The following is a 14,850-nucleotide window of genomic DNA, read 5'->3' as shown; positions in this document are numbered from 1 at the left end:
AGAGCTAAAATTCATGCTGGTTTGAACTGAACTGTTTTTCCCGAACTCTTTTGGGAAAAAAATTTGATATAAAACTTGAAATCATTACGTGAGACTATTTATCTACGACCGTCTGATGATCGCCAACAAGCACGAAATCAGCAACGACCCGATTTGATACTTCGTGACCATTGAAATAATGCGGAACAGTTCTCAATACCGAAGTGTAATGCATTACACTAATCACTGGGTTAGTAGGAATTCTTAGATACCATGTTGCATAATGTTGACCTCGTGACTATTCCATTGATGGGTTATCTCGCTCTCCTCTATCGTGTCGGAGTGATAAGTCCGAGGATAAACCTCTCTATAAGACATGACTTTGATATACAAAGGTACTGAATTGCAACAATTTAATCACGTGTTATACACTGAAAAGTAACACTAGATTGTTGTCGATAATATTCGAAAAAGGCTTCGTTTAAAAAAAGTTTGTTCCTTCATCTGCTAACTAACGATTAAATGCAACATCGAGTAACATGGTGCAGAAACATGCTAAAGAAATGTGAATCAGGGAAGTTACCCAGTGTTAATTCTATAGTTACTGGTGAGGAAATGTGGCTATATTACTTTGATGCTCCAACTAAGTCCCAGTCGAAAATATGGGAACCTCAAGATGAGGAAACTCTAATAATGATAAATCTAGCTAGATCTGTTCGCAAACAAATGATCGCTATTTTCGTAGCAAAACGTGGAATAATTAATCGTGTTGTATTAGATACTCAAAAAATTGTTACTGCAAAATAGTATACCGAACATTTCCTGCCTCAAGTTGTTCAGTCCCTTAAAAACTTTTGACTAAATTCACGATTCGACACTTGGTTTCTCCATCACGACAATGCACCGGCACATAGTGCTTAACTAACTACAACATTTTTGGAAAATTCTGGGTTGCAGCTATCAGAACATCCTCCTTACAGCCCAGATCTTGCTATCTGTGACTTCGCACTTTTCCCCTATATAAAAAAACAATTAGAAGGTCGACGTTTTCCAAATGCAGATGAAATGATAGTAGCTCTAAGATACCTTCTCAAAAGTGGGGGAAAATATTTGCAGAGTGGTTTCAACGCACCCTCCGCATTATTCTTCGATGTAAAATACACCATTATCACAATTGCAATTCATAACAACATGTAATTGCTAAAAAGGTTGAGATTTGATATTTTTTTATCACGTCTATAATAGTTTCAAGGAGTGAACTTGTAAGCGTTTTCGATTTCAATTGGCACCATGATGCTTATGAGGTTTTTATCGGTAAAACTATTTTGTACAAATTTGGGACTCAATGCAGAATAGAGTGGATTGTCAAACTGTGCTCATAATAAATACGTAATTCCCCTTTATATTATGTTGTTTTAATGTCAGGCTTTCATTTTTGGGGATTTTGGATGCAACGAAGCAATACTACCACAATAAAAAACATTATTTGCATTTTAAATTGCGTTTTGATGTAATGCTATGAGGTTTTAATGACAAAAAACATGAAAAAAACTCACTGAAAAAAATATAAAAAATCAATAGATTGGCTGGGGTACTACCTTTAATTAAACAGCTACAAAATATTTCAAGGCTATCTAAAAAAACACGTTTTTCATCAACTTTCGATCTTTCAAGCTCGAAAACGAACCATCTTCATATACAGGGTGAGACGCAATTTTTCACCTGAGAAATTGGTGATATCCTTCTTATTATATTTTTTGATACACGTTGTAATAAAATTGTTCTCTCTGTCACTATATTGAGCAAAATACATAAATGCGTTTAATATTGTCTCAATAATAAAATTACTGCACCAACGTAAATATCTCCCAAATTCACTGCAAAAAAAGATGAATTTCCCATAAAATTATGAATATTCTATTGGACCTTCGATAATGTATTGATTTCTTTTCAAGATTTGTAAGCCTCTCCTCTTCACTAAAAGCATGTTTTATGAAAATTAGAGAAATTGATGTTGAAGCAGATTATTCCATTTGTCCACATGGTAATAATACTACTTCAACAATTCTTTTCACTGCGCTCCTCCTATACTCTTCCATCAATAAAACCTCTTTACCTTCTATTCAATTTCCACATTTTACCTTAAATTTTTCCTAAACAAAAAATTCTAACGGTTTGACCTAAACTGCTTACCTATCTAATAAGTAGTTACACCTTTTTATGGTATTATGGTACTCAAACAATGTACATAGTACTGGGTTGTACTAACTTTAATGCTATTACGTCTCCTTAACTGGTTAAATTCCAAGGTCAACAGTCGGCGCTTCTATATAATTAGGTTTTTTGTATCAACAAGTTAATTATATCACATGTTGTTTATAAGTTCTTTTGCAATCCATCATTATTTTAGGAAATCTGGTGCGCTCTAAGATCTGGAATTCCTATAAATAATTTCAGCGTTTATTATCATTTTTTTTTGTATTGTGGGAAACACGTTTTATGTTATCTAATTACATGAAAATGTTATCGGTGTACAGATTAAATTATACTTAACTTGGGTTACGCAGGAAGGTAATGGCTCCCTTGATTATTTTCTCATAATTTCCCAACAAAGCCGTAATCATCAATTTGCTACTAAGTCACCTCGTGTTATCTTACGAGGAAAAATTCTATCTCGGAACCAATGAATGTTGTTTAGTTTGTTTCACTTGGACAGATTCCCACCATCCAATTCAAGCGAAATGTATTATGCTATGAATCGCTATACAGTGTGTAAAAAAACTTTAGATTGCTTATAACTTCGAAGATTGAAATTTTTTAGAATGTTGAAAAACCGCTTCGGCTGAATGGAGGGGGAATCAATTTAGTAGGAGTTACAAGTTTCTACATGTACTCGTAAGAGGAGTAGGTAGACCAACTCCATTGATAACGACCTGCAATTAAATGAAAATCTTTTACATCTTCAATTGGACGGTGTTCCACCGCATTACGCTCTACAAACAAAATCGATTATCCAGGAAGATGGATTGATCGCAGGGAAGAAATAGAGTGACCATCACGATCACCGGATTTAACACCTCTTGATTTTATTTGAGGCCATATCAAATCAGTCGTTTACAAAACTAAGCAAGCCAAAAGATTTACAGTTTCGAATTAGCCAAGTGTGGCAATCCATTACCCCTGAAACATTTGAAAAAGTGAGAGAAGTTGAGTTCTGACTACAGAAAAAACAGTGAACATTTTGAACTGTTTTTGTGGATATTTTTAAAAAAATGGTATTTCTGTATTAAAAATGCTGTAATTTCTTAAAAGTTGAATTTTTTTATATGCAGGTTACAAAGATTTTTAAAATGATGTACCCAATGTTAAGTGTTGAAATTTAAAATTTGAGAACTGGGGTAGCTACCCCCCTTAGAGATATACGTAGAAACTTGCTACCACTGTTAAACTGGTTCTTCCTCCATTCTGCCGAAACGGTTTTTGAATGTTTTATAAAAAATTTCAATTTTCAGAATTATAGGCAATCCAAAGTTATAGAATATTTTTTACTACAAGTGTATCAATACATATTACAACTATTGAAGCTATTATTCATCAAGAAGTCTCATGAATTTGTCAAAGTGTTTAGGCATGCTAAACCTGATGTTTCTGATATTGTTTTTGCATGTGGCTGTGCGATAATTATCGATTATGATGCATGTATAATAAACGAAACTTTATTACATATGTTAATTCACTGAAATTGTAATGGTTTCAATACTATTTCAAAAGTGGTGTACACGGACGTAATATTGAATGCTCTATAATTATTAATATTATCATACATGTTTGAGTATCATATCTACATCTTGAAATATTTTAATTGGGATAAACTTTGTGTAACTAACCTGTATCTATTTATTAGGAAGCCTGCCTTGTAACGTAAAAATGAAAATTTTTTGAGTCAACAAGTTCATCTTTGAAATTAACAAATAAGCTGATCAAAATCGAAAACAGCAAATGAGCTGGTTCATGATTCGCCAAATTTTCTTTACAATAGGCAATCCCAGCCAAGTTAATTTTATTGCCTAATTTTCCATTTATCTCTAATTATGGGGTAATTTTGCAAAATTAGAATGGAAATAACAGCAGTTAACATCATTGTGTCCTGGACAATATTCGGCTAGTTACTTCAGACAGACTAAGAAAAGAAAAAATCTCTTGCTCAAGCCGGTATTGTCATGTTCTTATATATTTTTGGACCTAATAATTTGAATATATGTATATTTCTAGTAAATTGCGATAAATTGAATTTCTATTTATTTAATTTTCATTTTTAAGTAATACTAGGCTGGTACTGAGATTCTAACCTCATTCACTTGCCAAATTCGCTCATAGTTTAAGTCACAGTTGTCATGAATTTAAAATTGTATTAAAATTTTACAAATCTAAATTTAAAAAATTGCATATTTTTTAAATATGATAACTTGACTTTTTAAAACGAAGCTAATAATGAATTTGGGCTTCAAAAAAGTGCGCACTGAGCGCAATAAAATGGTCGAGTTGTTCCTTTGTCTTATATAAAATGTCAGGCTGAGGCAGGTACCTCCAAGGGTACCTCCAAGGTACTTCCTGACGGCGAAATTTCCGCACCAAGTGCGCACTTTTTGAATGCCCGAATTCGCTATAAACACGCAATTTGACAGATATTAAGAATGTTTAAAATTTTAACAGATTTATAAAAAATACTTTTAGAAACTTACAATTTTGACGCTGCGTATATCGTATGAGTAGCTCCAAAATGAAAACTATGAAAATGGTGTTATAAAAGTTGTATTATTTTTTTTAAGAATCCGCAGTTGTTAACAGATTACTCTACTTTTTGCAATGCTCTGTATTAAAGGCGAAGTTTAAGGCTAACACTATACTATATTAAATATGGTATTGAAATTTTTTCATATACAGTGTGTACCTGGAATCAAGTTCCCACTTTGTCACTTAAAAATATATGAAAATATGGACTTTTTGGAAATTTAGAGAACTATTATATGACGTAACATACTACTTTTTGGCGCTTATAGTAAGTTTTAAAATAAAAAAATATATACATACATATATCCACTATCCGAAGCACTTAATTGAGGCAAGAAAGTTGCAAAACCAAAAACCAAGTATATGCGTTTGTTAATGCAGAACACAATAGTGTAGGTTTATTAACTTTATCATAATCTGTATATAAACATATTTATCGGTCTAATTCCTGCTAATAAAGGTAATTGTTTCGTTTCAGCTCTACTTAACACGATTCTTCAGCCAGCGGCAACAATAGGTAAGAAGTTACTCCTCAAGAACTAACAATAACTCGCATAGTTTATTCACATATTGTATTAATATAGAATAAAATTGTATCTAAAGCGAGACACTTTTTCTTTAAAAATTGAACTCTCAATGTCGTTTAATGAATTCATGCCTCTACAATAATCATAAGTCTACATCAGAATCTGTACTACACCAAATTGCAAGCCATCTACTTTTTTTCCAGTTTCTGGTAGTAATTTCGATATAAATAGAAAATATTTCGTTTCTTTCGTCCATTACTTATTTTCAGTAAAAACTTTTGAAAAATCCTCAGATATTCTTCGAATTTTGGGGAATCCGAAATTGTCAGAACATAAAAACGTTTTCAATTTTCAACAAAAATTATCAAAACTCCTGAAAATTTTAAATGTTTTGCTTTGATGTGTGTAATCACGTTTATAAATGAATTCTAAAATTTCACTAGAAATTAAGGAAGTAAATTCAGGAGAGAAAAATTTTTATTTAACAAAATCGTCACCCTTTTAAAACCTTCAGTATTTAATTATGGATTTGCAGTCTTGTCGAAATGCGCATCATGAAGCCGGAATCCGTAATAACAAATTGTATGCTTTGACGTAACCTCATAACTGCATGAATTCAAATTCCAGTAAACAAAGCTATCGTGTGACATGCCAGAGAACATTTTGAAACTCCTGAAATGTTCGACTACTGTTCCTACCTGCCCAAGACTATTGATTTACTTTTCCTTGAGTTATATCGTTAATTGTGAAGCTCTGTGAGATGTTTGTTTTGCGTCTTTTAACTCACCTTTAAAGCCCGTCTTTGTGGTCACCCTTCATCTGCCCTGACAGTACTAACTGCTGATTATTCAGTTCTCCCATTTCAACTATAGCTAACTCATGTTCTATGGCATTCAACATTCCTTCGCTCATGTTGACGCACTTCATTTCGGAATGAGCGTTTGCGTAGGCTCACATACGAGGATAGTCCCAGAAGTGCCCGACCTAACATATAGATGGCAATTTTTTTGTTAAAAATTTGAGTTTATTACAAAGACCTAACCTGAAAAAGTCAAAATGTCTAAAGCTTGAGGGTGCTACGTGGATCTGTGTTTGTTTTGGAGCTACTTTTAATGAATGCTTTTAGAGATTTCGTGCTCATGGAAAAAATCGACACCTGATTCAATACTTTCATTTGAAAGGTCTTAGTCCATCCAGCATCAAAGCGAAGTTAAATTCCATTCTGGGGGAATCTGGTCCTTCGTTAACAACTGTAAAATATTGGGTGGCAGAGTTTAAGCTTCTAAAACGAACTCTGCAGTGGTCGATCCAATGATGTGATCACTCCAAAAATTGTGGTGAAAATTCACAAACCTGTACTGTATATCGCGTTTTGATCGAAAATTGGATGTGAGGAAGCTATGCGCAAGATGGGTGCTACAATTACTCACAATTAAACAAAAACAGTAGTGTGAGTATGTTTCAAGGACAAAGTTTCGCAGCTATAAAACCGAGTTTTTGCGTTAATTTATAAACATACATGAAACATGGATCCATCATTTCACACCTGAGACGAAGAGAAAGGTGATGGAGTCACTTTTTTGGGATGCACGTGGGATAATTTTTATTGACTATCTTTGTAAAGAAAGAAGAATAAATGGAGAATATTATAAAAAAATATTTCAGCGTTTGAGCGAAAAAATGAAACAAAAGCGACTGCATTTGGCGAAAAAGAAAGTCTCAATTCATCAAGACAACGCATTACTCCACACTTCCGTCATCACGATGACCAAAATTAGTCAACTTGGTTTCGAACTTTTCTTTGTCCACCCTATTCGCCAGATTTAGCCCCCTTAGATTATTTTCTATTTCCAAACTAAAAAATATGGCTGGATGTGTACCAATAATGAAGAGGTGTAGTACGAGGTTGACGCCTATTTTGAAACATTTGGAGCTTTTTAGTATAAACAGGATATAGAAACCATGGAACATCACTGAAAAAAGTATAACAATCTCAAAGGACATTGTGTTGAGAAATAATGTAATATTTTCCAATTTTCCTTTCTTTAAGTGCTAGGCCGGATACGTCTGAGACTATCCTTGTATCATCAGAATAAAAAATATTCTCCTCAATATACTATAGTATAACTATTTTCTGGATAACTCACTATGAACGAATAGCAACATTTTCACATACTACTTTTCGATATTTTCATGCCAGTATGCGGTTTTATAGACGGAATTAGAGTGAAACTGGAGGGTTTTAAGGGTATTGATTGTCCTTCGTTAACCACCTGAATGGAGAATTATTCCGTAAATTAAAACGTCCCTCTCTACAGGGTGTTTTTTAAATATTAATCATGAGGATTTTAATGCATGTCGTTGTTCTTTTTTAAGTGAGTCTTAGTCAAATGATTTAATATGTCATTATTTATGAAGGTGGTTCAGCTGGAGTTTTTCAGCTGAGATTGCCTATTGGGTTGTGTCAGAAATTTTTAATAAAAATTCCATTAAAGTCATACTACAAACTTTCCGGCTACTCGATCCCAAAAAATAAAAACTGAAACTTTGGGTTAAAGTCCCATATATAAATTCAGCTGTGAAACACTCAAACCATATTTATAAATAACGACCTTTTAGATAATTTTGCCAATAGTTTATTTCAAAACAACATCAATAATCAACAAAATGTTGCATTAAAACCCCTAAAGCTGATGTTAAATTAATCCTAGTAAACTTTGAAAAAAATAGAGCTTAAGAGTCGTTTAGGGTTTGATTATTTGATGTTTGATATTATGAAATCTTTCAGGAATTCTCTAGTATTTAAATTTCAAAGAAGTATTTACCGTATATAAAAGTGGATGAAGTCGTGATCAAAGTTCTAAATTTATTTTAGAGAATCGTTTAGGAATTTAGACCAAATATAATTGAACCAATCAATATTCGTTATTTTCAAAAAGAGTAACTCTTGACTACTTTAAATCGACTCTTAAAAATGGGGTTTCCACTAAAAAGGAACTATAATGGGAATTTTTTAGTTAAACTAGTTGTTACGGTGGATTTAACAAATTACAACAAAAACTCCCAATATGGGAGTGACAACCTTTGTTCATTTTACTATTCAGAAAACGAGTCCAGAGATCGATGTCCCTTGAAATTGCCAGTCAGTGTCCTGATGAATGAATATTGTAAAAGGTAAGAAGGAGGAACGGAAAAACTTTTTAGTTTTACTTATATTTTCCATATATAATATTATAATATTTTATGTACTAGTATAGTCTTAAACTTATCTTGGATTGTTCTTCACTCACCAGTTTATCCTTGAGTTCGAAGTTCGAGTTTCGACTTCGGGTTCCGACCTCGGAGTTCGGGATTCGAGTTCGGATTTCTACTTCGGGTTCAAAGTTCGAGTTCTGTGGTCGGGATTCGAGTTCGGATTTCTACTTCGGGTTCAAAGTTCGAGTTCTGTGGTCGGTCTTCTGACATTGAGTGGTTCGAATTTTTTTAAGGTTATTGGGGACTTTTCATCAACTTAAGAAAAATTTACTGAATATATTTCGAAAGTACAGCTCTTTAAAAGTGATTACAAGTTGATTCATTAACAAGGAGACAACTGAAAGCTGGAGATACTACACGTAAAATGGTGACATTTGGAGAAAATATGCCTTATTCGAATGTTGATTATTTCGGATTTATACAGGGTATTGGAAGTTAAAATTTTAATTAATCTTTTTGCCGTTATTCTGAAAATATCTAAGTTAGACATTTGAAAATTTTTAAAGCTACATTTTTTAGGTGACGAATTGAGTATTCTAGGAAATGAAAATACATTTAGTTTGTTTTGCTTTTACTTTCTCGTATTATGAAATAAAAAAAATTAAATAGATTTTTTTTGAAAATGGGTTGAGGTATCGAAATGAAACAAGAATACATAATTAATGGAAAAATGATTGCTTTTCCAGATTTTGAGTGAAATTTCATGTTAGACATACAGGGTAAAAAGTTATTAACTTTAATTGACCGTGGCGCTCTCTATTTGCAACGCGGAAATTGCAAAACTTATCTTATTGGTCATCTCAAAAACTTAACTTTACAAATTTTGAAGTCTCCACCCTAGATATTTTGAGAATAATGGCAAAAAATGAATTAAAATTTGAACTTTCAATACCCTGTATAAATCCGAAACTATCAACTTTCGGATAAAGCATATTTTCTTCAATCGTCACTATTTGACGTGTAGTTTTCGGTAATCCCATCGTTAATGAATCACTCTGGATATTTGACATCTTAACCACTCTTCGTGTTGATGCATGTATTGCGCTCGTCCTAAAATCAAGGTGTAAATTTAAATAACAACACGAAAGGTAAATACTTAAAGCATTTAATACGTATTGTTTAACGCTACACCATACAAATATTTACATTAAATGCATGTTTACATAATATTAATTACTAATGAAAATTTAAAGTTTTAACAGTCCTTGAACGCACTTCTCTAACAGACCTTCCTCGATAAAGCATTATTCTTAATTATCATTATGATTTAACCCTATATATTTGCAATACAAAACAACCCCTATTTACTGCACACACTACTTTACAAAATGACTGATAGAGTCACGCATATTGACTCCAATGAACAGGAGATGATGAACGTAAACTACGCAAAGCTGCCTCATAAGAGGGTAACTCCGAGGAGTTTGCTTCGGTCTTCTTATCTGAAACGATGACAGAGTCGTAGGGTGGTGGGGGGCCTGGAGTGGGACATCTAGGAATCTCTCTTTCGTAATCCTCCATTTCTACAAGTCTCTGAAAAAAATCACTCATTTCAAGGGCGAATCAGAAAACGCAAAAGTTTTAGAAATTGCTGAAAAGAATGTTGCCTTTAAGATAGTTTATCAAAGCCATTCGAAGGAAAAGTAATTGTTATAACAAAATAATATTCCTCCGTTTTAAATTCAACTCGGCTTAATTTTCCCCATCAAAGGTTTTGCTCCATAAAATTCTAAGGCGTGTTTTTGCTCGTTAACATTCCTCAAACTTGGAAATTCATGAAAGAACTGACGCGACGTCTGCTTCTACTTCTATAGAAACTTGAAAAACGCAATTTATCAAGGCAGTAATAAAACATTTTAGGATAATTACCATTATGCAGACATTTATATCCTCTCAGAGGCCAAAAACATCGAAGCTTATACGTTAGCAGGCAATTTTATGCCATTCTTGTATGTCTTCGCCCACCTAAACCCGATATCCCATTATTGGAGATTCCAATTCTGGACTCAATATAATTCCAGGAAAATAAAAGTGATACACGGAAATTCCTTTACCCCAAATCGGGAACAGTAAACAGTGGGACGTTTCAAATATAAAATCCTCAAGTTGGCCATTATACTGCAACAAAAGAACTCAACCTCGAAAAAAAACCCTACTCTGAAATGTAGTTTATTTTAACCTTTTGTGTGGATCTGGCGGACGTGACAAGAGATATTCACTTGAGAATAGGTTGCCTACACGAAACTCAAAATAAAATCGATACCTTATAGGCCAGGGATAAATTTCCGAACAATAGTTTTGAGGTAATAAGTAGGACCTTGGCAAAGTTCCTGACCTAGGTCCTGGAAATGATTGCTATTTACATGCTGTTCATTTCCATGGGGACTAGAAAATTATAGAGGCGAGTAGGGCTGACAAGTTGTACTTTAAATTAGAGCCTTTCACATCGAAGTTTTCCAAACAGGTTACCTGAATTTTTGTGCTAAAAAATGATTACCGGAGCAGCCTAAATTTGAGGTTTGGCAACTCACTTATCACCAAATTATTTATTTCCGAAATAAATCATATCATTCCACAAATCATCCAGAGTCATTCTAGAGGTTCCCTTCTTGAGATCCTATTTTGAAGTAACGTATGGATATAGAAATTGTCTGGTCCCATGCACTTTAGATTCAGCTCTTTGTTAATTTCGTTGGTGATAAGCTTTCCTTCACCTTACAACCGCTCTTTATTTATAACCCATCTACTCGTATACTATACAGGGTGTCTCGAACTACTTGGTCAAACTTCAAGAGGTGGTTCTATGTATCAAATGCTACCAAAAATATATGGTAGAAAATTTTGGAAAACTCAGGCCATTTTGAGGAAATTTAATTTTTTGATTTCTGAGACCTTATCGTGTTTTGTAAACTAAATACCCCCGTATTTTTCTTTGCAGTGCCGCTACAGAAATTCCAAAGGTACCGTTGAAAAGCCCCTTAAGTTTCCTATTTTAAACAACCATTGTGAGTTCATCTTATTTACACTTTGCTCACTTTTCAGAGGCCTGATCGTAAAACTTTTTTATTTCTTTCTTTTTGTTAAATTTTCTACTGTCCATTGCTCCAAAAAATTCCCAATCTTGTACCATTTCACACTCAATGAAAAACATCTACAATTATGTATCTTTCTACCGTGGTACCGTTTCTTGAGTTTACGTTACTTTTAAAACAGTGTTTTAAAAAGTTAATTATTTAAAACCATTTGCACAGAGAAAAACTGTATTTGCAAAAATTGAAAAATATTTTAAACAAAACACTGTAAGTTATAAATATTGTTTAAAATGCCCTCCTTGTTGGTGCAAACATAACCTACACCTCCGAAAAATGGTCCGAAATGCGCGACCGATCTCTCCTCTCCTTTCACCTATTATATATGGACACAACCTGCACGTATTCTTTGTCCAAGTTCTTCAACTGTATCCACATTATCTTTACACAGAAGTGTTTTTACAGTACCCAAATGTAAAAGTCGAGAGGTGTTAAATCGGGACTGTATGATATGTAGAACCACCTCCTGAAGTGTGACTAACTAGTTCAGGGACACCCTGTATAGGATGAAGGCTTTCGTGGTCACTTAGGATACTATTATTGGAAATATTCTCCGGGGTCCGTTTATAGAAATCCGTTTATACAGAGTGTCCGTTTCCAGAACTCAACCAAGAGGATCTTTGTAACCATAAAATCTACGAGGTCGGTTATATCGGGGCAAAGTTGCCCAATTGGGAGTTCAAAAATGTACCGTTTTGGGTCAGTAATATAAGTAATTGATAAGTCTCTGAAACAGAAATCATGAGATTTATTATTTATTATAACGCATATTTATAATAGTTAAATCCCTTTATTCTTTTATCCGCTAGCATATTATACCCTATCCAGCGGAAAGATGCAGAAAATGTAAACATCATGTGACCCACGGTAGCGTATTTCTTTGGTTACAAATTGTTTGCAGGATCGGAATTGATCAAAAATGTCTCTGGCACTGACTGTCTCTGTCTCAGAAAAAGTGACCATCCGAAGATGTCCTCAACCGATACTGCAGATGAGGAAGCTCCCTCAAAAATTCCAAGTATACAAATTGATTCTCCATTGAAGAAGAGGTCAAAAAGATCATATTTAACTGTGGAAATGAAGAATGTCATATTGAATATTTATACCAACAGCCTGAGTGAACATCTTCAACTGATTATAGACGAAGTGGTGCTTCAAGTGGCTGGAACATCTGGGGTTTGCAAGCGTAGTATTTGCGAAGTTTGCAATGAATAGAAAAAATTTCACATTTTCCATTAACCACGGAAAAAGCTGAAGAAACCACCCATTATTGAGTCAGTTTATGATTTTGATAGGAGTGCAATACGAAGAAAAGTGCACCAATTTTTCGTCCGTAAGGAAACCCCCTACCATCAATAAGGTTCTGAAAGAAGTCAATGATGATGATGATCTGCCAACATTTAAAAGGTCATCACTCCATTTGTTGTTGAAGGCATTAAATTTTAAATTCAAAAAGCGTGGTAGAAATAGTATGCTGATGGACAAAGATAAAATAGTTATTTGACTCAGAGACTTCTTCAAGCAAATTAGATGTTACAGACGTGGAAGTAAGAAGATATATTACTTGAATGAAACTTGGGTAAATGTTGGACACATACACCCAAAAATGTTGGTGGACGAGTTGATTAGTTCGTCCAGACAGGCCTTTCTAAGCGGACTGTCAACTGGTTTAAAAAAATCCATTAAGCAAAGGACAAAGGCTCATTATTTGCCACATTGGTAGAGAAGAAGATTGTGTGTCTGATAGCCTTTGGGTGTTTCAGTCAAAGAAAACTGGCGATTACCATGAAGAAATGAATGAACCATCATTCGAAAACTAGTTTTCAAATGTGCTGCCTCGAACTCTGTGATTGTGATGGATAATGCACCATATCACTCGAGATGAGTTGAGAAAATTCCTTCCTCTGCAATGAAGAAAGCAGATATTCAAAAATGGTTACGCTCCCAAGAAATAGCTTTTGAAGAAGCGATGTTAAAAGTTGAATTATAATCTACTGTTAAATAAGATAAGAAAAAATTTACTAAGTATATTATTGATGAAATGGCAAAATGTCGCAATATGACTGTTCCACCATATCATTGCGAATTTAGTCCCATTGAACTTATTTACTCCGACATAAAAAAATGTTACATTTAAAATAAGTGATGGTAGAGAGGTTTTAAAAGAAGCAGTGAGTCAAATAACAAATGAAAAATAACGGAGATGCGTCCAGCATGTGTAAGAAAAAGAGGAAAAAATGTGAGACTTGGATAGTATAATTGAAACAACAGTAGAACGACTCGGTATCAATCTCAATGATGATAGCAGCAGTTCAGAACATGAAAGTTTGTAAAGGCGCTTATTTTTTTAAATTATTAATAAATTCACTTATTTAATTTTGTTATAGGCCTATTGTATCCTTACTTGTAAATAACTTAGTATTATGAGCATTATCGCACTGCAAATTATACATAATATACATACATAATATAAATAAAACTTTAATTAATTTTTAACGACTTAAATTAGAGTACGGCCCTGACAAACAAACTGCATTTTTCCGTTGGACAGATTTTATACTTATTTGTGCTAATGTTTCTGGGACGCCCTGTATAACTCCAAAATTAATATCGTATCCCATATTTCTGAATGGGGTAGGTAAACACCCGGCAGAGGAAAGCGCTACCATCTTTGGGTATACAAATTACATTACGTATGGGGCCTTAGGCAGGTCGTATCATATTTGGGGATGGAGATCAAATAATATTAGGTTAGCCTAGTTTTCACTAGATACCAACAAGCGTACACACAAATTTCAATAAAAGACTTTTACAACGCCATATTGAAAGTGGCAAAAGAGTATGGTCTATAGCAATGGGTACTCCCACATTTGAGCGCAAATGAGGTGATAAGGAAGAAAAAGGAGGGAGCCATGAGCCCGTTTTTATAAGGTCACAGTGGAGGAGGGTCGCGTAGGCGTCCCAACACATCTATTTATTGACCTTTAAGTGGCACAAGATTTTTCATTTAACCAACTCTCTATATCCTGCTACATTCAAGATCCTGGCTCTAACTAAACAGAATGACTCAGAGTGAAAGTGACAAAAGCTCAGGAAAGTTAAGTTAGTTAGGAGTTCGAAAATGCTTCGTTTTCGTATTGCAGTATGTTAATATTCAATGATGTAAAACAAAAAAGGTGTAGCTATTGGTCAAAGGAAAATGACCATTG

The 14,850-nt window shown here is 33.9% G+C and overlaps 2 protein-coding genes across 6 annotated transcripts in view; one reads left to right on the top strand and one right to left on the bottom strand.

Moving 5' to 3' along the window:
• fdl (fused lobes) overlaps positions 1 to 14,850 on the top strand; it is a 91,776-nt gene that overhangs the window by 29,890 nt on the left and 47,036 nt on the right. The window contains exon 1 of one of the 4 annotated variants that reach the window (XM_066403430.1): positions 5,267 to 5,287. The exons of the other annotated variants lie outside the window; for them this stretch is intronic. The gene's annotated coding sequence lies outside the window, so the exon portion shown is untranslated. Of the gene's footprint in view, positions 1 to 5,266; positions 5,288 to 14,850 lie in introns of those variants that run through there. 4 annotated transcript variants of the gene reach the window in all.
• The window catches only part of s-cup (stanley-cup), a 58,720-nt gene continuing 53,540 nt past the window's right edge, over positions 9,671 to 14,850 (bottom strand). For both annotated transcript variants that reach the window (XM_066403450.1, XM_066403449.1), the window contains exon 5: positions 9,671 to 10,085. In XM_066403450.1, the coding sequence (XP_066259547.1) occupies positions 9,894 to 10,085 (192 nt within the window). In that variant the 3' untranslated portion in view covers positions 9,671 to 9,893. The remainder of the gene's footprint in view (positions 10,086 to 14,850) is intronic.

This window comes from Euwallacea similis, chromosome 29, assembly GCF_039881205.1.
Source record: "Euwallacea similis isolate ESF13 chromosome 29, ESF131.1, whole genome shotgun sequence".
Taxonomy (NCBI): domain Eukaryota; kingdom Metazoa; phylum Arthropoda; class Insecta; order Coleoptera; family Curculionidae; genus Euwallacea; species Euwallacea similis.
Note: the sequence above shows the minus strand (reverse complement) of the source record. Positions and strands in the feature narration are given on the sequence as shown.